The sequence below is a fragment of the Labrus mixtus genome, chromosome 5 (assembly GCF_963584025.1).
Source record: "Labrus mixtus chromosome 5, fLabMix1.1, whole genome shotgun sequence".
Lineage (NCBI taxonomy): Eukaryota > Metazoa > Chordata > Actinopteri > Labriformes > Labridae > Labrus > Labrus mixtus.
Genome location: NC_083616.1, coordinates 20,324,538 through 20,351,706, shown reverse-complemented (window position 1 = coordinate 20,351,706; position 27,169 = coordinate 20,324,538). Strand labels below are relative to the sequence as shown.

Below are 27,169 nucleotides of genomic sequence, written 5' to 3'. Positions count from 1 at the left end.
AGCATTAGAGTTGACGGCTAATCAGTGCGTCACATCCTAACGGGCAAAAATGTACACACTGAAAAAAAAAATACACACTCATACACACAATGGCACACAAGCACTGCAAGGAGTATAATTGTCTGTGATTGCATTTGGATACCCATCCACACTCGTGTTGATTAGCAATGTGCCGTTAACTGGGAGACTACTGCTGGGTGAGCAAGTGAGGGAGACTCAGAGAGAGTGGAAGGGAGACTTATTAGACGGAACAGTTTTCTGCATATTGCTTTCAATGAGAAATTTCTAACCAATTAAAGGGAGACAGGATTCATTAAACAGCAGCCCAGTATGTCAAATTAACTGAAACACCGCTGCCACTGGACAGTTTTCAGTTTCACATACCCAACTCTAAACGCAAAAGGCATCATGTTTGAAAAAAGAGAGAGACAGGGGTGCGGATAAAGCCAAACCCGTTTTGAGATAGCAATTGATAATATGCATCCGTTCAAGCACATCTGCAATCGCAGAAGAGCACAGAAGACACGTTGATCTGCCAAAGTCAGGAAAGCCCAGGTGATACTGACAATACCAACGATGCCTCCATTTTATTCCACTTTAGTGCCAGCCCAGTCAGACTACAGATACATTTTATTTTATTTAAACTATGCAGCTTAATCTATGGAAACATAAATCTGTCGTGGTGGAAACATAAAACAGTTCATTTTTACGTTAGAACAACAACCTGATTTTTCACTCAAAATATTCTTAAGCATGTTATCAAGAAACACAATGTTCTTGTGGAGGAGTGTTTTGTATTTCTTAAACTTTCTCTGGACAAGACGTCAGTGGTAACTTAAGGCATCAAATGTGATTTGCTCATTTTACTGTTGCCTATGAACAAACTGCACTGATTTACTTTTTAGGGAACATAGAGCTGTTGAGTTAGATAGGAAGAAAACTGTCACTTGTGTTCGCTATTTTCAACAATCTCTTTGATTAAGTTTCCTCTGTCAACATATTCAACGCTCCATTAAGGAGGAATAGGTTGCAGACATTTACTAGATAGCAGCTGATGGCACAACTTGCCAAGTTCCAATCCAACTCAGCAAGCAAAGTCAGCACAAGATTTGTTTAATGACACTCTCATCACCAGAGTCAAACAGTGGCGACATACATAGAGCCAAGTGGTGTACAGCTCATTTTAAACATTTAGTAGCCTGCAAGATGTAGAACCATTTTTGTTTCAAGTGATGAATCACACTTCTCTCTATGGCAGTCAGATGAATGATTGTAAATGTTGCCTATGCCTGCATCCATGGTGCAATCTCCAAGGCTTGGTGGGGGGGTTATGAGTGAAGGTTTGAAGTGAAATCTTATTGTCGTGACGTAAAACGATATACTACATCCATATACTCTCTACTGTGTCCTCAGCCAGGTCCAAAATGTTATGATCGCAAATTAGACCTTTTTCCCGGCATTAAATGGCTGACTTCACTAATGGTTCCTTTAAGAGCTGCAGATTTCTGCAACTAAAATCATGTCAAAAATGGAATGTTGTTAGAGCAGCGTTTTAAAGGTCACGGTTTAGGACTCAAATGTTGTAATCACATCGAATTTACTGTTTCAATGTATAAGTACACTTGTATTGTGGAAGAACTTTTCAAATCTTGAATCATATTGCACCTTGTATGAAAAAAAATCCATGTGAATATTACTTTCAAGACAAAAATGTTTGTAGAACTGTGATTCATTCTTTGGTAACAGTCTGCGATTTTTCTCCTTAAGATGCTTTTGTAGGTTACGTCAACAGTCATTTGTCGGCAATCAAGCGTGCAGACTTTAATAAAACACCAAGCAGGTCCATTGGGTTTAGACTTGAATGTGAGAGTTATATTTGTAATTAGAACGTATCATCAGAGCTGAATTACAGCAGATCATTATTAATAAGCAGAACCTGCATGTGGCATCTCTATGAAAGGAGAAACCGTTTTCTTCCTCCCCGTCGATCACATAAAAAGACTTTAGATGTCTCGCTCTCTCTGTGTGTGCAGATGGGAACAGAGGAGGAGATTGAATGGTTGAGAGGGAAGAAGAGGCAGAGAGGAAGTGGGAGAAAATGGAAGCGGGAGACAGAGAGATGAGAGTGGGCAGGAGAGGAGGAAGGAGAGCGGTGAAGACGAGGAGATGAAGGAGGGGGATCAGAAAAAGGAGTGGGAAGAGGAGAGCGGAGAAGGAACGAGAGCCTTAATGTGCCCGCATGAGTGACAGCCATGTATGAATATTGCATGTGTGATTAGGGTGGAGAGAAGATGGGGCTTAAATAGCTTGTTAACCAGGGCCCTAAATACTGGCAATGCAATGGATAGGAGCGGGGTTAAGGAAGCAGAGAAGGAGAGGGATGCACCTAAATAGTGACAGAAAAAGAGAGTGAGAGTGACGGAAGGAGGGAGAAAGATAAGGGGAAGTAAAAAAAAAAAAAAGTTACTTGGTCTTTTATTAGCTGATACAGCCAGACATGAAGAGAGCAGAGGAGGAAAAAACGACGAGGTAAAAGCAGCAAACATTGGAGAGATATAGGAAGTCTGTATGACACTCAACAGGCCTTTCAGATTGTTTTCACATCTTTATGACACCTCCATATCACTTATTTTCTATTGGTTTCAAACCATACACCAGACCCACATTGAATTTGTTCTACACACAAACCCTTGTAACTGTTACAAGTCTACGACACCACTGCACACACTGTGATTCCCTGCTACTGATACTAAGGTGGGATAACGCTTCACTGCTTGTCTGACAGATATCTCAGAGTGGATGTCATGCAGAGCTGGATCTTGGCAAGACAGAGCTTGTTACACCGGGGGAAACAAGGGCCTTGTTGAGGCCTGTCTTTCACTGTTGACAATACTGTAATGCTACCAGTCTGGACAATAAGGTCTCCGTACCTGAGACCCTACATCAGCCACAAGAACTCTGCAGCCTTTTGTTCAACCAAATACAACTTCACATTCCTTCTCCATTAACTTAAGTGGATCCCAAACTAACATCCATAGTCAAGAACTGCACTCCAGTACATCAAACTCACATCTCGACATGTGTCTGCCCTGTTTCTTGTTGATCATTGCCGTCTCTAATGTATGTTGCTCGTGGCTCTATCCTGTTCTGATACCACATTGGTGAAATATACTGCCCCTCTGCACCCCTTTATTAGTACTTTTAAAAAAATTAAAAAAAATAAAAGACAAAATGCCCTCAAGAGTCTGCACACACATGATGTTTGTCTCCAAAGTTTTGATGAATTTACTGGAGCTTGAACTTGAATGCACTCAGGCAAAGGCATTGGTTAAATAATTGTAATGTTGTTTTCAAATGGTTTTCATTCTTCTCATTACAGATATAAAATGTTCAGGTTTACACTTTTATTTTTAGGGACATGCTTCTCACACACATAGGCCCGACTCACATGCACAAACAGGACCTGTGGACATGCATTGGTGGAGAGATGTCAGAGTGGGGCTTCTACACACTGCTACGCAGGGAGCGCACCGGAGCAGTTGGGGGGTCGGTGCCTTGCACAAGGGCTCTGGAGGTGCCCTGGCAACTCTCCAGCTACCAGACCAACTCCCATAATATGGTCCGCACTGGGACCTGAACTGGTTCCCAACCCAAGTCCCTACGGACTCAGCTACTGCCGCCCCAAGTGACACAAGTTGTCATTCCTTTTAACTGTTTTTTTTTCTTAAATCTGTTTCGGCTTTTCACATTTTTACTCAGGACTTATTATCCTTTGGTCTACATTGGCTTGGTTCTGATGGTCCCTCAAAGATCAGGTCTCTGTATTTCCAAAGACAGTTATGTGTGCACTTTGGTGTTGACTTAAATTGGAGAGTTTCAAGTCACAGAAATACAGCTGCTCAATTTCCAATTATGATTCTCCTACTATTGTTTTTTTGTTTGCAGCATCTCAAACTTATTTTTGGCAGTCTGGAGTTTCTCTCAGCACTCTGATCAGTTTCTGGCCATGCTGCTGCTGCTGCTGCTGCTGCTGTAAACAGGCAGCATTGGACCATGCTAATCAGAAGTGGCTGCAAGCCCGATTTGGCACTGTGTCACATATCGACAGAGCAGCGGACACTTTCTCAAGTCCAAACTCTTGCTGCAGGACATTTTCTGGCAGAGAGAATTAGCTGTTCAAGCCAGACATACACGCACATGGGAACACAGGCACAAACACCACACAGACTCACACACACACACGTGCACACACACACACACACAGTCTCACAGACGCTCATAAGTGCAGAAATGTGTATAAAAAAAGGGACAAATGAGACAGACTTAGTGGGGGTGGGTGGTTTTGGTGTGAACATGCAAATGACAGGCGTGTGGGCAAGAATAACCAGCCAACATGTCCCTCTGTTTTTGCCCTCTCATTTCTATGAATAAAAGATGTTCAAGAATACTTAAAAAGAATTTTGATCAAATTAGGGAGATGTATGAATATGAGTGTTTAGAGCTTCCTCTCACTGTTTCATTTAGTATAATCTTTCCTCCCCAATGCTCGGTTTCTGTTGTAAATGTCAAAGTAATATTTAAGATGGGCCTAAATAATCTCCAATGGCCAGTGTCGCAATTAAATCTGCATTTTAACAACACTTAATGTCCCCTGACGGTTTACTAAGGGGGGGGGGGACAGGCCACAGCCAATATTAAAAATGAGAAATCAAGAATTATGGAAAAACAAATCTCAATAATTTCATATCCAAACTGTATTCTATCAAATAAAATATGGTATAAATGATGAATTCAAATACTTACAGTGTTGATGTAAACACCGAAGTGACAGCACTTTATTAGTAGGTTGTTGTTGATAGTTTTCAAATTCAGTCAAATCACATACTTCTGTTTACTTAAAACCAAAGAAGACTTGTTAGGAACTGGGGAGATGTTAGTTGCTTCTTTCCGTATACTGAGTTGACTCTTATGTTCCTCCTCCCCTTGCAGTTAATTGTAAACACACAGCCTGGGAGACATGGCTGCCTGGGAACTGACAGATTCATGAGCTGTGTCACATGCTGTTAGATAATACAGTAAAAAGCTGAGCAACAACGGGGATCACTATAACCCCCCTGAACAAACATACACATGCATTAAAAACTTAAGCACTGATCATGCTCTAGGACATGAACAGCTGCAGACTTGCAAACAGACAATTCTTTAATACACTACAAGCACACACATTTCACACACACATGCACAAGAAAAGAACGATAGCAACAACTTGATCAAGAAAAAAGCTCAGGTTTTTGTATGTGGTTGAAAAAGAAAATAGTGAACTAATGCATACATATAGTGTACAATACAAAGACAAAAACTTCTGCTCACAAATGTTAGGAAGCATACACATTACACAACTAGATTTAGATTTGGTTTAACCATTGGTTATGCAAAGAAGTCATGATGATGGTGGGATGCAAACTAGTTCTCTCCTTGCTGCAACAAAGAGAGGAAAGTTTGTTCACTTTAATCTTTTTACTTTCACACCACAAACTGTACCTCCTGCTCTGACAGTGATGTTTGTATCATGTACAGTCAGAGACTTATCAACTCACGCAAACAATTATCAACTCACTAAAAGAAACACAAAGATAAGAAGAAAACAAGTAACCTGCTATCTGCATCATATACTTGTTGTTCTTTTATCAGAACAGGTAGGACATGGCATTGACTTACAGTCGTCACTTGGAGATTAACCCCCAAACATGTATGGTAACCTCACTAAAACAAAAATATAACTTTTAAGGTTTGTTCTTTACCTTGTGGGGAACTGGTACATGTCATTCCCCATTCTCTCTCCCTGATTTCAGAGCTCTTTCCACTATCCTATCTCTCCACAAAAAGCCCCAAAAAAATCTTAAAAAAAAAAAAAGTTGTTCTACTATTGTTGTTGGGAGTCGTGCTCGTAATCTTATCACTGATCAGTTACCTAAACTTGTAAAACAAAGGGTTTACCTTGCTCACTGCAGACACGATGTGTTAAAAACATACACACATACACAAACAATTCATCCTCTGGCCAGAAATCACAGTTTTCTCTCAGACTGTGTTGAGTGTTGTGCAGGCTCCTGGAGCGATTTAGCATTTAGCTTCATTGAAAGTTAATGGAGGGATGTAAATATGATCTGACACGCTTAGCTGCCTCTCCTTAGACGCACCGGCTGGACAAAATATGAAGATCATTCCAGATGACAAATATCTCATACCCCATCCAGCAGGCTGTATATAAACACAATCATGTCATTTCTTTTTCAGACTTCGATCAATCTGGCCCTCTCGTGTGTCTGCTTTAATGTGGCCTGTAAAGAGAGAGAGAGGTCACTTGATGAGTCGCCTTCATGATTGGCTGGGCTTTGACGCACCTTGCATTGATTGTTAACAGTTTTCATTGGGTTACATTTTTCATACCAGGATTACAAGTCCATAATCAACCACACTCAAAATTCTCCTCTGCAGCACAGTGTCAAATTAAAATGTTCTATCAAACCTTTTGGCACAAACTGTAATATTAATGCTTTTTTCCAGTTAGAAATTATACCTCAAGTAGTGAAAATTATTTTCTGAAACGGTGATGACAGAGAGGGACTCCTTGTTTTGGTTGGTTTAAATAGAAATTATACTATGGTAATGTGTGTTTTTATTTTCAGTTTTGTAAGCATACAAAAACTCCAAACCCTATTGTTACAGCGCATACAAAGACTGAAAGTTTTTCAGGTGTGGCAATTTTATAAAAGCTATTCAATTTGACTTTTCTTTTGAAGTACTGAGGTTCCTCATCTTGAACAAACAGCAATAAGCATACATTATAAGCATATAGCTACCAAAGTAACAATAACCCAAAAGCTATACAGCTGAATTCAAACTTTTGTACAATCTGTGTCAGACTTCACTCAACAGATGGCAGAAGCTACTTTACTCAGGGACTGATCTTCATTCTGTGAGAGTTTTATTGCATTATGTGACTGAATTCAAGCGTCTGGTCAAATAGCCTTTTCAGTGTTTAGAGTGGTATTATCAGCTTTGAAAAAACAAAACAACCTCAGCTTTGAGTGAAGCCTCTGACCAACTGTGGAGAAGATAAATAAACAGACTTATAAGTCACTCGTGAATCTGGATCATTTGTTTGCTAAACACGTACGTCTGGCAACTGTTAGGTTGAATGTAAAATTCACAATTGAATACAACTTAACAAGAACATTAAAGTGTGTATTCAACAGTGTATTTAATATACTGATTGTAGGCCTTAACGATATGAAAATTAATGAAACAATCAGAGTTATATTCAGGGATTTCAAAAACACAGAGGTCACTTGAAGGAATTTATCATATTTTAGGTATTCAGTTAATAATAATATTTTCTGTAAATATACAATCATAGACATCTTCATGCCGTTACAAAACACTCCCTACATACTGGTCAAATAATGTTTTTTTGGCAAAGAAATGTGTCTAATTTAAGTTGCTATTCTTAAAAATTGAGAAAAGGTTCATTTATTTTTTACTTCTAATTAAAGCGGTTAAAGTAATAGCAAATGACCATATTAAGATTTGTCAATACATATTAGCTCATTTAGCAGAACTGTAACGTCCCCGGGTTGCCAAAGCTCCCAAATTTCCAGATAAAAAAGGATTCCAACCTGAAAGATAAGGCAAATTATTACATTCCAGCACCATTCAGCGATGTATCACATGCCACATGGTATGTTCAATTATTTGGTCACATATCAACTAAAATTTTAAACGTTCAAATGCAGCTCTTTCATGACTGTGATGGATAAGATCAACTATGAATATGACATTTCCAAATAAAATCCCAGATGCAGTGAAAGTTTAAGGGCCCCTTTTCCCGGAAGGAAGGAAGGAAGGAAGGAAGGAAGGAAAGGTGAGAGTAAAAGAAAGAGATGAAAAGGCAGATGAGGGAAAACGTGACAGAAAACGTGCGGTGAAGAATATGGGCATAGGGAAGAGAAAAGACAAACAGGCTGAGGGTAAAAGAGAAAGTTCTATAAAAGTGCTCTGAGGTGCTTATCGCTCATATGATAATCATCATTCAATTTGATCGGTGTGCCGATAGAAGGTCAAGAAGGCAGCTAGTCATAATTGTGCCTCCTAGCTCGGCCCAACTGAGCCGTTATAGGTAGCAGGTATCATGAACATCTGTATGTGTTTCTGGGTTTTTTGTTCTGCTTTCTTGGTGAGGACACGTTTTAATTATAGACTTTGAGAAAAACAAGACATTAGTGAAGTTTTTTGAGAACATTTTGGGCGTTTGTGTTGGTCATGGTCAAGAAGAAAGAGGTTAGGTATCAAAAGTAAGGTAAAGTTTTTACAACTATGGTACAAACATGTTTTTGTGTGTAAGAGAGTCATAAACAGAGAGGCAGATTATGATAGGCTCCCAGCTGGGCTTAAGGCTTAATAAGGCTTGGTGAATATCTGGTGTCACTTTCATACCCGAGAAAAAGAGTTTACTTTTATGTCACAAGTTCACACATGTGCATGTACACATACAGACATACATACATACATACATACATACATACTGTATATACCCATATAGATATAGTTATACATACACAAACACCTGCACAATTATAAACACACATATAAATTGACATTTACATACCTTTATAGTTCTATATGCGTTAACATTTAAAAAAGTCCTAACTGAAGAAGTAGAAGGTAACTAATATTATTGTTGTGCATCTCCTTTTGAAAACTGGCAGTACCAGCTGTAGCTGGGCCGTTATTTGTTCCATTGTGTATACAAGTTAGATATTATTTTAACCCTTGATCATGCAAGGGAGGGTTAAGCTTCATCTGGTTAATAGTTATTGTGTGTGTTTTTTTGCAATCATAAACAAAATGTGAAGTATATATAGTTGGTCCGTAATAAACAAGTGTTCAGAAGATGCATACTTCCAACAGGAGCAATAGCGGGTCCAGGGGAATCCATTTTCAGGATTTTCTCCATCTTCTCTTTGACAGCTTCCCCAGAAAGTTTTAATTTGTGGGCAGTCCCAAACTATATGACTATGGTCACCCACCATATCACAGTTTCTCCAGCTTTTTTTGGTAGAATTAAATTTGAAACCACAGGCTGTCAGTGGGACCCTAATAACCTATTTTCAACCATAGTCAAATTATGACTGACTTCCAATCCATCTGTGACTTCTCAAACATGTGTTTTCCAATGCATCATCCTCCACTTCTTATTCAACTCCATTTCACGATGTCCTTTAATATGTAGAGTGTTATCTGATATGTATCACATTTAGCTTCTATGGAATATTTGTTTTTTCTTCATTACTGCAGCGTGTTCAGAGTCAGAGAGATGTTTAAAGTATGATTCAATACTGTTTGGTTCTCTTTTGATATTTTCCCAGTCATTATGTTTTGTGACATAATGCCTAATTTTTTGGTATCTAAACAGGTCACTCGGTGGCGGTCCAACCTTCTCTTGAAGTTGTTAAAAAAGATTTATGTATATTATTTATGTATGTATTCCATCAAATAGTTGATTGATTGTATTTAGCCCACTCTTACCTCATCTTCTAAAGGCACACATGGGAGAAATTCTACAGTTCCCAGTATGGACATGATGACAGAGCCACAGCTCCCTCCAATTGTTTTTGAACTGAGTTCCAGACTTTCAGTGTGTGTTTGATACATATATTATAAATCTTGGTTTTTTTTCTGAGACTGTTCACTAAGAAACCGGAGAGAAGATGATATTCTTGGTACAGAGTTTTGTTCAATAGAAACCCATCCAGTCTTTAGATCTTTGACAACCCATCTCACCAGTGCACAGAGCTGAGCCGCCCACTAATAGATTTGAGATTGGGTAAACCCAAACCTCCTTTCTCATTTGTTGACATTTAGATTTTTAACTGGATTCTTGGATTATTAAGAGTTTTCTAACAACTTAAATATGGGCTGTCTCTTTCTGGAACCAGGAGGGACTGGAACTGGAAATTGATGATTAGAGGAGAATAATTGCGGGTTAGGGTTGCGGAGGCCAATCTCTGGAAATCCTCATAGCTTCAGATTTGTTTGTGTTGCTGTTATATCCTGACGCTGCACAGTATATCTATTAAAGTTATGTAAGAGGGCGGGGACAGAAGTAATGGGATTTTCCAAAAATGCATTCACTTTATGAGGGGGTTAGATCGTTTTAATTCAGTGGGTGGTCCTGTGCTGATAGAGAGGGTGATAGAATTTGTCACTGGCGTTTACCACGACCCAAAGGGACAAATTCTGAGCCGTGCCCATTTACCCTAACTCTTGATTTAGGGTTTTTATTTTAATGTTAATCAATTTTACAAACATATCTTTAAGCCCATGTAGACAAGCGTCTGTTTTAAAAAATGTGAAGTCAGTCCTATCAAATGCCTTCTCGGCATTTAAGCAGAGACCCATTGACGAGGTCTCTCTCTTGGTTGCATTGGATTGTAAATTCAGCGCTCTTCTTACATTATCAGTTCCCTGTCAGTTATTAATCAAACCTCTCTGATCTGGCCTGATAAGTTATTCAATGTGTTTTTGTAATCTGCTTGCTGTGCTAGAGGTCAAGGTTGTCATGTCTGAACAGAGGAGACTGATTGGTCGGTAAGACATGCATTGGGTCAGATCTTTGTTTTCTTTGTTAAGCTTATTACGGCTTCTGACCATGACCTATGTGAATTACCATTATGTTAAGTCATTATTATAAACTTTACATAAGACTGGGGTAAGTGTGTACAAAGACTTTATGATACTATCCTGGGAACCATCTACACACAGTTTGAGGATATATCTTTTGTAATGGGAGATGAATCATGTCAGCGTCATCTGCTGATAATCTTTGAAAAATGATTCCATGTTTTTTCTAGTTTGTGAGGGTCATACAACTCTAGATGGTAAGACAAATGCCTTTGTAATATCTTTTGGTTGGGATAACATCTTATTACTACGTGGTCTTTTTATCTTGTGCACTTCCTTGTTAGATTGTGCTTTATGCATCTGGAAAGCCAGCAAACCGACTTGCTCTGTTGGCCAGTTTGTAGTATTTTCTATTTGTATATCTCAATACACCCTCTGCTTTGTAGGTTAACAATTTTTCCAATTTTCTTTCTTTTAAAAAGTGTTCCCTGCTTTTTCGACTGTTGGTGTTCTCTTTCCAATCTCTTAATTTCTCTTTCAACTTGTTGAGTTAGCCTTGTCTTTTTAAAATCTTGATGAAATACTTGTTATGTTTCAACTCATCACTCGCTAGGCTCCCTCTCAGAGAATAGAAAATAAGTTGTGTTGTTGTCATTTGTGACAAGATAGGCTGTAAAATCTTTACGCGTTTCTGGTTGAATTGCTTCATCGTTTAATAGTGAAACATTAAGTCTCCAATACCACTGGTCCTATCTTTATCTTCAAGGTGACAGGGGCTTGGTCTGAGATTGTAATTGGTTCTTTATTGCATTCACTAATCTTATGAATGTCTATTCCAGATATCAAGAACCAATCCAGCCTAGAATAGCTGCTATGCACTTGTGACATAAAAGTAAACTATTTTTCTCGGGGATGAAAGGGACAGCAGATATCCACCAAGCCGGTTTCATCCTTCATTGACAACAGTCTGTTAGATCTTTAGGGCCTGCCACAGCTGGGAGCCTATCCAAAGATCAGAATACAATTAAAGTCTCTGCCCATTCAAAGTGTTCCCTCTGTCAACTATTAAAGATGCAACTATTTTAGAGAACTCTGCACGGCCTTCATTCAGGGTGTTTATATTGCGCAGTGTTGTTTTGGTACCTCCAATTGTCCCTCTTATCATGGCATATCTACCCTCATTATCATTAACTGTTTTTTCAAGTCTGAAGTAGACTGATCTATTTAACAGGATGGCAACTCCACTTTGTGTCCACATTGTTAAAAGCATACCATATCTGATCTACTGTACATGTTGTGTATTTGCTATATTTGATTGATCTGCAGAGTTAACTCAGCCGACTGCTCACACTTTTTATTTTTTTTATTCATTTTCCTGTCTTTAAAGGGTTTTTTTTTTGTCTAGTCAGCATAATTGACAAAATTCTGCATTTCTGACTGAGGTAAAATCTTCACACACATCCATAGTGTTGCTTTGGCTGCTGGGTGACTTAAGGTAAAGTCATCACAGGCTCAACAGATAAGGATAAGGGTGTAATGCATTTACAAATGTCATTTTATGGTCACTTTGTGCTTTTGAACAGAAGCACGAAAAGAAAAGGTAATGCTATGTATAATTTATGGACATCTCACCATGACTATTGAATAAAGAAAGAAAACCAGAAAACTGTACAAACTGCTTTCTATTTTCCAAATAACTTTTTAACCAATCATGTGCAATTCCCCTAATTCCATAATTTAGTAATTTGGATAATAACAAATCATGGTCTACAGTGTCAAAAGCATTTTTTAAATCAATAAATACGCCGACCGTGTAATTCTTGTTTTCTATGGCTGCTGTGATTTTTTCTATGAATTCTATTAATGCTATAGAAGTATTTCCATTTGTTCTAAATCCATACTGTTTCTCACTTATTAGATTATTTTTTTCTATAAAATCATCTAATTTTCCAGCAAAACACTTTTCCAGCACTTTAGAAAACTGAGGCAGCAATGACACCGGTCTGTAATTATTAAAGCAATGTTTGTCACCATTTTTAAAGAGTGGGACTACTTTTGCCATTTTCAGTTTTTCAGGAAAAATACCAGTTTTAAGTGACAAATCACATATGTAGGTGAATGGAGTAATTATGCAGTCTATTGTCTTTTTTAAAATTGTCATATCAATACCATGACAGTCAGTTGATGTTTTACTCTTACTTTTCATAACAATGATAGAGATGTCATTCTCACAAATTCCTCCAAGATACATTGACTGCAGAATTTGACTCCCTCCACCATCCCTTCTAGTTCTCTTGATTTGATTAGGACCTTGAGATTCGATGGATTTGGAAAGATTAGGTCCAATGTTTACAAAAAAGAATTAAACTCATTTTCAATCTCAGTGTTGTTTTTTTATAACTTTATCATCCTTAACAAAAAAATCGGAAGAATTTGTGGCCCTTGAGTCAGATCTTATGACGTTATTCAGAATCTTCCATGTGCCTCTCAAGTCACCTTTATATTCTTTCAATTTTCCATTATAATAATCCTTTTTCGCTTGTCTCAATATCATTGTCAACTTATTTTTGTATACCTTGTATTTCATTTCAGAAGTGTTTGTTCGATATTTTATATAATCTCTATATAATTTATTTTTCTTCTTACATGCCTTTTGTAATCCTTTAGTCATCCAAGGTTTTTTATCATAATTATTTTTCATCCTTCTCAACAATAAAGGACAATGCTTGTCATATAAAGATAAGTAAGACTTCAAAAATGTATCAAATGCCACATTCACATCCTTGATGTATACCCCAGTCCAGTCTTCCTCCACAAGGTCATTTCAAAAGTTATTTATTGCTTCATCTGTTCTTAATCTAATATATTTTAAATGAAGCTCTTCCTTATTTCTTTTGAACTGACAACCATAAATAGTAAAGATGGGTAAGTTATCGGAAATATCATTTATTAATAGCCCACTGTGTGAAAGCATAATATACTGAACATTGATGGGCTCAGTGCTGTTAGAAACACCTACAAAATGGTAACATCTATTGAGGGTATTATTATTTATTTATTTATTTTTTACTATGCGGCGATATTTTCTACCTAATTGTGTGAAATTGAAGCTCAATGAACAAGCCCAAGTTTTGGGAGTAGAAATAGTAGTCATACTGTAGATTACTGAGGCGCAAACTCAACAAGAAAAACAGTAAAAAGATTGTAGCTTTTAAACATCTATGAAATAATGCAAAATTTCGGACACTACATCAGGTTAAGATCACATAAAAATGTAAAAACACAACAACAAAAAAACGCCAACACAAGGACGCCAATTTCTCACTCACTGCCAGTCGCTGCTTGGCCGAGCTATGTACTATATTACAATTTTAATAACAACTTTGTGTTATTTTGAACAGCTGCGAGTATGTTTAATCTGAAGTGTTACTGAGAAAATGAGGTCAAGCAGCTGTTTTCATAGGATGAACTGTAATTTCCAAAGCAACCAACAATGAGATTCATGGTCAAAATATCATCACCATATTAAACACCTGCAATGTGAAACAAAATCAGAAATGACTTCTTTATTTCCACACTGCAAAGCTTTTCTCCCACTGCTATGCTTTCAACAGGTAAGATGTAAATGCATAACTACCATCTTCACTATTCATATTCCAAATGATCACTTCACAATCGGAATAAAAAGGGAAAAATTAGCTTATCCTTGAGCACTTTATTTATGAGCCTTATCTGCTATGTTAAGTGGTGAACTCAAGGTAACCTCTTTCTGAGATTGTGTGTGTGTGCTTGTTTAAGTGTGCCTGTCTGTATGTGTGCATGTGCAAGTGTTTGGCCTGGAGAGGGAGAGGCGCAGGTGGTGAGTTTGAGGCATGGGGAGCCTTTAGAGACTCTGTTTAAACCACCAGGGACCAAAATAAAAGCATTTCTGGCTCTGTTCTTTCTTTTTCTTTTTCTTTTTTTTTTGCTCTGGTCATCACTCTCTTTTTCTCATGCTCCTTTACTCTGTTCTTTGTTTACTCCCTCCCTCTCAATTTTCCTCTCTGTGAGACTTATGTTCACATAGCTCTATCTAGTGGTGAATCTTATAAATGCACTTTTTTTTGCCACCTTCATGAGGTTGTTATCTGCAAGGGACCATGATCCAAGAAAGGTAAATGTCACACACCAGCGATACAGGATTTGAAACCTTTTCAAGAACGTTTTAAAAGGAATACGTTAAGACATCTCTTGAGAAAACACCCATTGTCTTCCATGACCATTTGTGTGATAAAAGCTCACGGCACAGTGCACATGATGTTAGCTATCAATTATTTTGTAAGCATTCAAAAAATACTTTGACATCAGGGTGGGATGTGAGGGATGAGGTTTGAATTTTTTTTGCTTCCAAGTGTGAAACAATAACATCAATTATTGAGTAAGTAAAGTAAGTGTAAAGTTTATTTATATAGCACTTTTTTCATCAACGTGTAAATGTTTTGGAGTTGAATCCAAAAGGCAAGTGGCCCTGCAAAGCTTAAAGACTGAAATCAGTTGGGCCAAAACTTTGTTGTTTTTCATTTCTGTTTATAAATATTTTGAACAACCATGATATGATTTGATGATTCTGGTGTGATAGTAGTTTTGTTCCCTTTAGACAGAGCCATAGTTGTTTCCTCTTGTTAGTATTTTGAGAGCTAAGCAGGTTCTCAGGCCTGGTTTGTAAATGAAATAAATGGTTAATGGACTTCAGCTTGTAAAGCACTTTTCTAGTCTTCTGACTACTTAAAGCACGTTTACACCGCATGTCACCTTTACACCGTCACACCACATTCACACGCTGGTGTGAGCAATTTGATGTTCAGTGTCGTGGCCAAGGACGCTGCAGGAGTTGGTCTTCGAGCCCCAGACCTTTCATTTAAAGACAACTGACTCTACCACAAGGGTGACTGTGACTCAGTTGGTAGAGTTGTTGCCTCTCAACCAGGAGGTCAAGGGTTCAATCCCCAGCTGAGCAACATGTCCTTGGGCAAGACACTTAACCCTGAATTGCTCCCGCTGCTTCAGTGGCGGTGTATGAATGGGATTAGTTACTTCTGATGATACTACATAGCGATCACTACCATCAGTGTGTGAAAGGGTGTGTGTGACATGCGGTGTAAAAGCACTTTAAGTAGTCAGAAGACTAGAAAAGCACTATATAAGCTCAAGTCCATTTACCACTTAGCCAAAACCTCCACTCGGAAAAATGTATATTGTCACCCATTTAACATTTTTTTTAACAGAAATGTCAAAGGTTCAAGAAGGAACTACATGTCACCAGCTCCACCCCACTGCCTTTAGCCTACATGCTACAATATGCTAATAACCTTCTGACTCAATAGTATACATGTATTTATGATAATAATAATAGACCATGTGTTAAGGGATATGCATATTTGTAGTGATACAATTCAAAGGGAAAGTTTTCACAACATTTTCTCAATACGTTAAAAAACCAACTTGAGAACTGAAGAGGATCTTTATGAAGTTCAGACCCAACTGTTGAATGATGAGCTAGATGAAAGACAACTGGTTTACTCACCTCTCTGCCCTCCACTTCCTTTTTTCCCCCCACTTTCCACCCTTATTTCTTTTCAGTTGTCTCTCTCGGTTCCTCCACTTGTCCATCTTCCTCTATTTCCCTCCCCCTCTCATATTGTGTCGTTTTTTTTTCTCCCTCTCCCGTCTCTCTGCCAGGGGCAACCCGGCTGTGATGCTGTTGTAGATCCACTGGAGGGTAAAGTTGGAGCACAACAGACTCTGCTGCTCCTCTATGTGTGTGTGTGATTGTATGTGTGTGTGTGTGTGTGTGTGTGTGTGTCTTATTTCTCTGTGTCTGTGTCTGTGCTGTAGCAAATACACCTGAAAGCCTGAGGACTCCCCTGCCTTCATTCCTCACAGAGAGTGTTGGTATCAGGTGCTCGCCCACGGGTTCCACCGAGGGATACAAATGTTTGCCTTGCAGCTATTTTTGATCTATTTTGTCAGCATGCTAGTTTAAGCCTTACGCTATAAAGAAATTTGACTTCATTTCAGCTGTTTTTAGTTTGTGACTGGCTCAGTCTAAGAAATACTTACTGTAGACACCAATGTAGGACGCTCAGCCACTTTGGTTCAGCTGAGAATAATGTCAACAGCTAATGGGTCAATTTGCATGAATGAGTGTAAGACATATGCATTGTCCCTAGATGATGAAGACTTCTGTCTTTGGTAACCTACGTGCATGTCCTCTTGTGACTAAAAATGGAAACGCTGATGTTCCCACTAACTTCAGTAGAATTTTGTGTTGCTTCCTGATTAGCATGTTACCATGTGATGATGATGATGGTGATTGTGTGTGTGTGCGTGTGTGTGTGTGTGTGTGCGCGCGTGTGTGTGTTGGTGTGAGTGTGTGTTTTCCTGCTAAAAAAACATGTTAGCATGTTTGCACTGTGCATAGATGTAGGTGCTGATAAGGTGCAAAGTCTTGAAGAAACTTCTTATTATAAATCATATCTATTGTGCAAATTGTCCAACAGTGTATCAACAATGGTGGTGCTCTTGATAGGCAGGCCAGCTAGAGCCTTGACCTCAAACTTGACCACCTTTGATGTGAACCGGCAGTGCCTTACTATTACCCACATGAGTGATCTACCTGACCTAGGTTTGCTGAAGTATAGTCATATCTCTTAAGCCTCTTAAGCCTGTTTCCAACATCTTGAGTAGTCTTCCTTCAGGAGTGAAGATAACCAACCTTTCTTTACCGCTCATGGTTGCTACTGCATGTAATGACAATGTGAACACTTAGTTTTGTCCAATCAATTGATTCATCTTTTAACAAGACTTTTGACAGGATATCAATTTGTGTTCCCTTCCTGTCTTAGTTAGAGGCCCTCAAAGGGTTTCTTCAGCTGGTCACAACCGCAGGCAACAGGACCATCACATGATGAAAGAAGAACAGTGTTAGTGTTTCTTTAACTTTCATTCCCCCCCCCCCCCCCCCCCCCCCCCCCCCCATAGCCAGTTATTCCTTTTCCATAAAACAAAATCATTGTTCCATGTCTGTATTCAATATTAACATTGCTGTCAGTTGTCTGTGATTGACAACTGAGCATACATAATCTATTTACAGTCCCTAAGATGTTTTCAATCAAATTAAGAGAATGTATACATTGTTTAATCAATATATTAAGTAAAAAGTGGTCATGACTGTTAAAAATAGATATGGATGCCAAAATAAAGGGAGAGCAAATCACAGCCTAACAAAACTTTGAGAAAAAAGTGTAACATCATAAATCTTTCGAGTAAATTAGACTGTTTTGCATTTCGTTGAATAGGAAATAATTGTATTGTCTTCTGTCTGCTGCCTTGAGAACATCTGCTGTAATCTGTGCAACAAGTGGTCAGTTGTAGTCTCTGTGGGTGTGTGATGGTTAGATTACTGGTTTGTTGACTAAAGCAGGCTGATTCAGGGTCAAGACGCTACCTTTCAGGGGCACCTTGTAACCTTCAAAATCCCAGCGTCAAAATTGGATCAGATCACCATGAAGGTTCAGGTTACTTTAATACAACACAGACAATATATAACACATACAAAGTGCAAATTAACAGTACATGAGTAAAAGTGCTGAGGTGCATAACGTGCGCAGGTAACAATTGTACAATTAATAAAACAAGTTTATCTGTATAAAAGAATAAATAGTAAATGAATAAAGAACCACTGAGAAGCATGACAACAGCTTCCCAGCCTGCCATCTCTCTGTCCCTCAATGCAAGACCTTTATGAAATTACAATGACCACATCAAGCAGCAAAGAGGAAAAACATGATACACACACACTATGACTTGTTCCTATAGCGCTTTGTTCTGCACTTTGGAACTGAAAGAGGATGGGACTCATCGTTTAAGACTGAGCTGATGATCCAATGTAAGATGTTACTTTAAGAAATCAAATTGTACATGAAAGTTTATGCAAGAGAGCTTGTTGGGACATGTTGTGAGATCAGTGAATCCAATCCAATCCAAATGTATTTATAAAGCACATTTAAAAACAACAAAGATTGGCCAAAGTGCTGAATGATCAAACCACGATGTAATAACAGTCAGACCACAATAAAACACAAAGACCAATGAAAAAACAACAGGACATAAAAGAGTAGAACGCAATATGATTATTTTTGTTGTTGTATTTGTTATCATTATTCAGATCTCTACCAACCTTTTTTTTTATTGTTAACAGAAGTTGTTGATTTTGAACCATGATTGAACCATTTAAATAGTTTAGCTGGTAGCTCAGATAATCCCAATTTGTAGACTTTGCCTCTTCCCAAATTAACAAGTGATACCAGGCTTATACCCTATCATGAAGATATGTCTATAAAGACATTATGCAGACTATGAAACAGACACTTGTTTATCACCAGTTATTTTTAAATGTAAGGGTAACACAGTTTACTTTTCCTGGAATCCTACAACAAAAAGTCATATAATAGTTTGCAAAACTTGTTAAAATGTGATTTTTTTTTGTGCTTTATTAATAAAACAGTTTAAAATATATGAAATGGCTCAAAAAGATCCCACTGTCCTTCTATGTTGTATGGTGTTATGAATGTTTCATGTTTAGATTTGGGATAGTTATACAATTGGCGAAGTTGTGACATTTCCGATAGTCTGTGAACGCAGCACTGGTATGGTGGGAGAGGCTGGTTTTGTTGACTGACTTGGAGCTGCGGTTTCGGCTGCGCTGTAGCTGTCACTGGCGATCTGGCTAGCGTGTCAGAGATATAGGTATTCAATTTTCAAGATGTCAGTAATTTAACTCTCTTCGCCATTACCGCAGCCACAAGTTGTAGCACACAAAGAAGTTTGCCAGCATGTGAATTTCGTGTTCACATCGGAGCCCTGCGTCGTTCTAGCTAGCATTAGCTTAAGTTACAAGATTGACAAACTAGACAGCTAAAGTTCCTCCGGAGTGAGATGGGCAGCGTCGGGCTCAACACACAGGGAGACAACGGAGAAGCTTTTGCCAGATGAGTGCAACATGTAATCAACTATATTTCAAGATGTATTTCAGCCATTAAAAAAAAAAAAAAAAGAAGTTGCTCGTTTTTTTTTTTTTCCCCGGCTGGTTATTGTAAGTTGAGATCTTAAAAGAGAAGTGAAGATCTCTGGGGCGTTTCTGTCAAAGTGTCGCTCGTCCTGCTGGCTGCAGCGCTGGCCTACGAAGCTAGCAGCGAGCTAGCTTAGTTAGCCAGCTGGACGTCTGGCTTCATCCACCAAAAAAAAAGTAAGTGTTCAAACTCACTGCTAATATTTGACAGCATTACCTTGTGTGTTATCTCGAAGTGATCACACACACGAACCAGTGACGTTTGTCGGGGGTAGGTCACCGAAATACACTGCATGTTCAACGTGAACCCATGTAAAGCTGGGTATTTGAAGCTGCTAGCATTAACTTAATCTATTGCTGCTTTAACGCTTGGCTTTACTGCAGCACACAAGATAGGGCCTTGGTGAATTTGTTCTGCAGGGAAAATGTAAATGTAAAGTGTTGTTTTATAATGTGCTCATTTACACAACAAGCTCTTCTGTGAGCACGTAACTTTTCCAGACTGGATTTCACATCTAATTTCACTGACTGCTCTTGAAATTTCCAAGTTATATTTGTGTATTTTCCAGGAGGTGTGTTATTTAAAACATCAATATGCAAACTGAGCCAACCCTTTAAATGCTCCTGTAGCTTATTGAGAGACATAGTTTATACATGCGTGTGTGTGTGTGTGTGTGTGTGTGTGTGTGTGTGTGTGTGTGTGTGTGTGTGTGTGTGTGTGTGTGTGTGTGTGTGTGTGTGTGTGTGTGTGTGTGTGTGTGTGTGTGTGTGTGTGTGTGTTGAAGGTTTCAGTTCTTCTTTTATATAGTACATGGTCAATATATCCAACTGCATATACATTTTTATGTTAAGAGTGTCTCTGCCCACACATTATTAAACATACAAGAGCTGAATCAATCAGTCTTGATGTGGTAGATGACAGAAAATTAACTGGCGACAATTTAAATAATCAACAGAAAGTCAATTACAAAGCGAAAATGCTTTGCATCATCATTTTCAGTTCCTCAAATCACATGATTTACTGCTTTTTTTTCTCAGTTTTACCAGGTTGTAAATTGAGTCATCCTTTCTTAGACTTTTGTGTTTTCCTTGGGCTCTTGAGAAATTGTAATGTAAATTAGGCGCTGTTTTCAAACATCTCATAGAGGAAGGGTCAGATAACAATGTCAAGTAAAAAAATAAACAAGTTGCCTCCAGAACTTTAAATCACTGTGGGTGATTCATCTTTTATTCCCCTCTGCCGCTCTAAATGTCATTTTTAAAACTGGTAATTCTTCCAAGTGACGACAAAGGAGACTTGATAGTTTCCGATGAAAACTGTCTGATCCAAAATGGCCTATTGATGACAAAAATACATTGTTATTAATTGAGTATGAAAAATTAAAAACAGCAGGATGATTCACCCCAATTCCAGGCAATACATAGAGGAGCCATGGGTAGAAATGAAGCCACAGCTTTACACGTCTAGACTCTGTGGTTTTCTGTTTTTTTCCGCCGTTCTTCCACAGAAGTGCAGCTATTGAAGTGTCTGGACAACATTATTTGTTCCATCTCTGCCAAAGAAAGCTGATCACTATTTAGTGACTTTTTTCAAAATGGGTGTTTAAACACAAAGTTGTTTTATATCTGATGAAAAAAGATGCATTATCCTGTGAACTTTGATTCAGAGATTAAATATTATTAAGACTTTATTTGACATGGACATCACAGTTACATTGGACGAACCAGATGCATTGTTTAAGTGTTTTAGCATACATGCTAGTTCTCAACACCTACTGTATCCACAGGAGGCTTTTGTAAGAAAACCATTAAAGATAGGGGGGAAAAAAGCAGTAAGACAGGGAGAAACAATAAAGAGAACATGACTAAAATAATAAAATGTGCAAAATTAAATAGGGAGAGTGATCATAGTTGTTAATTCTTCTTCTTTCTTAAGCTTATGTAAGAAATACAACACCCATAGTTCAGTTTTCAGTCTGATATAATACTGTCTTTGTGGCAAGGGAAGAACGGATGGGCTGTATAGCAGCTGCTTTTCCTCTAAGTACAAAATATTTACATCTCTCTGTTAGAACTGTACATGGATTCTTGTCCATTTAAAACATCAAAAAGGTTCTGGGGAAATGATGCATTTTAAACTTCTAAAGCACTAAGCTTGCACAGAAAGATGCCATCTGAGGAACTGCTTTTGCAGTTTGACTTGTCTGACCGAATTTCATAAGTGACTCTGAAAGTAGTCCTGTTTTTGAATTAGATTTACAGATTTTATAACCTCCTTCCAGACAATGATCCCTCTGCAATTCAGTTTTATGTAACGCTTGAATTGGTAACAGTTTATGCAACAGCTGAGAACATGTACCCTAGCCAATCTGGGTGGGTAATTTTTCACACTCTGCAATGAAAGCGCATTCCTTGTGCTGACATTATGCATTTTACTGTTTGAAGGTTGCCTGTGGTTGATGGTACCCCTGCCAACCATGGAAACGGAAACCGACACCTGCCCCACCGTGCACCACAATGGTACAGCCCATCGAGAATCCACACGTCCTGCTGCTGATGTTCTGAGACTTCATTTCTACCACAGCAACCAAGGAGAGGCAAACTGCAGCTTCCTCAGCTACCCACCTGGGGACTACGTGGCTGAGGAGTTGTGTATAGATGCAGCGAAGGCATGCAGTAAGTACTCCAAATGTGCAGGCCTGCATAAGCATAATACACCCCCATCCATGTCTTTTGCTGTAAGTCAGGCCATAGGTACCGAGATAAGGTTATCAAGAGGCCACAGCGTAACTACTAGGTAAATCGTTGGCTTGTGCACTGTGCTTATTACTTTATTAATCGTTTGTTTAACTTTTAAGCCTCTTTGTAAGGATGGCCAACATTATGGTAGCTTTGCTATTCTTAGTTCTTTCTTTTGCACAGAGGTACAATTAAGAGTCAATTAAACCATTGTGTAGCTAATACATAGAGCAAGGCCATGCAGGGGAAGGGGACGAGACTAACCTGCATGTAAGTTGCTTGTTCCGTGTTTAATGATAAACAAAACACGGCTGACATTTAGGACAATCTTTATCGGCCTCTTGTTCACCTGTGTTAGTAGTAAAAACAATCTGGGTCCCTAAAGCATACACTATTATGTACTTCTCTTTCCTTAAACACGGTTTTCATTTCTACAATGTTTCAACACTGAGACTTTATTTTAGTGTGCTCCCGGGGTGTATTTGCTGACCAATTCAACCAATTGTTTTCATTTTTTATCCATCCAAGATTGTACACGGTCAATTAACATACGGACGATTTTTCACTCGCACTTTACCCTCACACACCTTTCACAGGTAGGGTGTTATGCCCCACCCAAAGGCGACCCTATGGGACTAACAACTAAAACAATAAAAAAAACTCCCTGTCTGAGACGAATCACACAGTCCAACAGCCTCCGCCTTCTGAAGCCAGCACATGGTTTTTAAACAATGAGGCCAGGTTCACCTCATTGTGCAACAAGTAGCTTCACCTGGGCAGAGCTGGAGAGACACAGGAGGGGGACAGGTAGGGACAGGGAAACACACAGCTGTCACAGGTTTTACTCACTGGCTCTGCAGGGAACTCATACAGAGAGAGAGAGATTGACGTCCTCTTGTATGTCCCTTCTGCATATGTATTGATTGAGATGCAACGTCTCCTGTTTATTGCTGCTGTTTTAAAAGCTTTTAAGCACAGCTTGATAATACTGTTGTCATTCTGTACCACATTTGTTTTGGATCGTTTCAACTTACTTCATCAACAACCGGCCTCGTCCACACACAGTACTGTTGTGAAAACAGTATCACAGGTGGAAAAAAAGAAGGAATAAATCCTAGTTGTGTTATTTGGCTGACTTTGGAAAACATGCTGCTGATGTAGAAAGTTAAAAGGGCGGACACATTCAGGATGAGCGAAACAGAAAATATTAGGGCAGGTCAAGCTGCTGCGTGCAGTCAATGAGTATAGCTGCAGGTTTGTGTAGAAGGTCCTAGGGACCCACAGGTGGTGATTTGAGTGAGTGTCATAGAAATCAAACAGGTCCACAATATGATTTGTTGCTCCTTGAGAAACAAAGAATGACACTTGATTTCTTGTATTCTGCAGTATTTTTAAGCACCAATTTCTTGTAAAATTGTATTAATTTTTCTATAGAGAATCTTGTTTTATTCAAATGATAAATATCTGTCACCTCCTCCATTGTTCACTTGGTGGTCTAATGATGCACATAAAGCTCTACTCTCACATTACAGAACTATTACTAACAGTTGAATACATTTTTCTTAATATAAAAACATCACTTTTTCAACACAAATCTCAGACCCGGAAAATTTTATTTTTGAAATGTCTGAATCCTGAATGTATAATTATGAACTCTTATCTCTCTCTCTCTCTCTCTCTCTCTCTCTCCCTCTCTCTCCCTCGGTCTCTCAGTCACTAATTGTGGCACTACATTTTTTTACTGTGTTTTTCTCCATATCTTATCAATATAGTTTATCTTTTAGCATTTCCAAAGTGCAGGCTTTTTTTGAAGGCTATGCAGCTATGGGGTCGCCAATGGGTCAGAAAGCCTTTTTAAAAACATGTTAACACGCTGCAATTAAGACTTGAGAGCGCTGAATATGAAATAAAACATAATTAAACAAAATTAATCTAACAGTGTGCTGCGTGCGACAGAGAGATAGATACACACAAAGAGAGCATTTGCATTTGGACAGAGATGCAAACACAAAACTAAAATGGGACATTAAATCATGAAAACTTGTTTTGCTCTGTAAAACGCTGAGGTTGATCAGAGATGCTTTTGAAATCCTCTGGAGAACGTGCACTCTCAGATCAGCAACTTGTGTTTTTATTTGTTGTATCAAAATGATTGGTAGGGACACCCTGTGCCTGTGGCCGCTCTGCTCTCCGTTGAAGCCTTTTTCCTTTTGATTACAATTCATCGCCGCACCAAGTCAGCGTAATGCTGTAAATGCAGTCAGAAATGACAAATTCATTGTGCTATTCTCGAAAATCTGTATTTTTTTTCATGGAAACGGCCCTAGGACTTATGCAGTATGAAATTTCATGGAGGCAAAACCCTGTTTTAACATACGTTTGTCATTCACAATGTTTTATTCTGTATGGGAAAGATAAGGCGTGTACCTGGGACGCATGGCCGATTATTTTTTTTAGTATTTCGATGCGTAAAATAAGCATGACGCGTACCTAGCAACATCACTGAAGAAAGAGAGAACCACATTCCAATGAAAGTATACTGTCACTGGATGGGAAACACTGATACATTTGTCCTTGGTTTAAAGAACATGTTACTTGATGACATGGAGTGCATCTTTACAGAACACAATGTGCTCTCTCATTCTCTTTCTGCTGTAGGTATATCACCTCTGTACTGCAGCCTCTTTGGTCTCTTCCGAGAGAGAGACCGCTTGTGGTTTTCACCCAACCACATCTTCCAGCTTGAAGAATCAGCTTCAGAAGATGTGTTTTTCAGAATAAGGTAACATACTAAATTTCCCTCTTGAATATAATCTCCAAATTTAAATATCCTCTTACCTGGCTGGTCTGTGTTACATTCTTCCACAGGTACTATTTCCCTGGCTGGTACAGTGGTGGGGCAGCCAGAGCATTTCGACACGGGGTTGCCAAGGGGTCAGAAAGCCCTGTCCTTGATGACTTTGTGATGTCATACCTCTTCTGGCAGGTGAGTACTCAGGCATACTGAACCCTCTTTATTACAAGTAGACCTTTCAAATTAAGCTGGGAAGACCCAGATTTTACTCACATTTTGTCATTGGGCACTTTTTATTTCATTTTAGTGCTCAGAGCCTGCAGGAAAACAACAAACTTAACAAACAAGGTCTTAAAAAAATATTCAAGTGTTCATCGTTTATAAGGGGCCTCAATGATCCACAAAGGCTACCTCCTCTTATGCACAAACAGATCCTTTGATTTAAAAAAAAAAAAAAAAAACAGAAACAAATTAAAAACTTGTAGTTTCATATTAAAGGTCAGTGTCTCTATGACTCACTTCCTGCTCAGACACAAGACATCAGGAGGGTCTGTGAGCCAAACTGTGGCTGAAATGTTGGACGTTGCACAGCTTACAGTATTTTAAGGTTAGGACTCCTTCAGTGTTCATTGTTCACAATGTTTAACCAGGAGCCGAAGTATATGCAGAGGTGTCTCCCTCTTCCAAACAAACCATCCATGTATTTAATCCAGTCAAAACACTTAATAAAGTAGTTTGAAATAAAATGAAAATCTGTGTCCAACAGTCTTTGGAAAGAATAGCACAACTTCAAGACGAGCTTATTGGAACTTCAGCAGAATAGCCAACTAAAATTATTCATCTTGTAAAATGATACAATAAAAAAATGGGGTCTGGGGGTCCTCCTCCATGACATTTTGAGCATCAAGGAATTTTTCTAAATCTAAACTTTAGATTTCATTTAAATAATAAATATATGGTACTTGTACTAGTACTCATTCTGCCTCCTGCAATCTGAAGTCTAGACACAAAGGGTCACTGATGCAGGGCTCGACATTATAAGTGGCCCGCTGGCCCGGATGAATGATTGACAGAGTCCGGGCCAGCTGATTGCACGTTCAGCTGGCCCGCTCGGGCCAGTTAAAAAACTGCCTGAAAAAAAATAGACTGTAACATGTTCTCAATTTCACAGCACTTTCCTGTCATACCGGTGTTTTGTCAGTCAATTTTTTTTTAAACGTTGCGCTAATAACTGCTACAGCATCAACGTATCATAAGCGCTCGTGCGCGTCACATTTGAAAGGCAGCCGACGGCTTCACTGCTGTTACTCCCGCGAGTGCGCTCGCTACTCTCGAATTGTACACTCGCACACAGATCTTAGCGCAGGTTTTCTCTGATAAAGAACTTGTTTGGTAAAACAGTTTTAAAACCATCAGATCCCGACAAAAGCCGAGCTTAAATCAGCATTCAAAGGGAAAAAGTCACAGAGAGTCGAGAGTGACAGCAGGGCATGACGAAAACAGAAGGGAGAACCGTTTCAGCCACAGTGACAGACAGCTGGAGGAGCTGGAGTACGCTGCAGCTACATTTCCCCTTAAAGTTAAAGACTAGATCCTGGTAAAGATAAAAGTTATTCACAAAGCATCATAGCCCTTAAGATAGCTCCTAAAGTAAAGATCTAAGGATGAAGAGTTTCTCACAGAGAAGAAAGAAGGAGAGAAAGGTGATTCCAATTCCAGCTCTATCACAGCCTCATATTAATATCAGTCAGATTAAGTAGACTCTTACAGTTACCAGCATGGTGAATAAACATGAGCACATAAATATAAGAAAAATACACAATATTTTTGTAACTAGAGCTCAA

At 38.7% G+C, this 27,169-nt stretch overlaps 1 protein-coding gene across 1 annotated transcript in view; it reads left to right on the top strand.

Annotated features, from left to right (window-relative positions):
- Positions 1–10,891: 10,891 nt before the first annotated feature.
- jak2b (Janus kinase 2b) overlaps positions 10,892–27,169 on the top strand; it is a 34,453-nt gene continuing 18,175 nt past the window's right edge. Inside the window, exons 1-4 of the mRNA XM_061038478.1 lie at positions 10,892–10,940; positions 22,238–22,468; positions 25,190–25,313; positions 25,400–25,517. Coding sequence (XP_060894461.1) covers positions 10,901–10,940; positions 22,238–22,468; positions 25,190–25,313; positions 25,400–25,517 — 513 coding nt within the window. The 5' untranslated portion in view covers positions 10,892–10,900. The remainder of the gene's footprint in view (positions 10,941–22,237; positions 22,469–25,189; positions 25,314–25,399; positions 25,518–27,169) is intronic.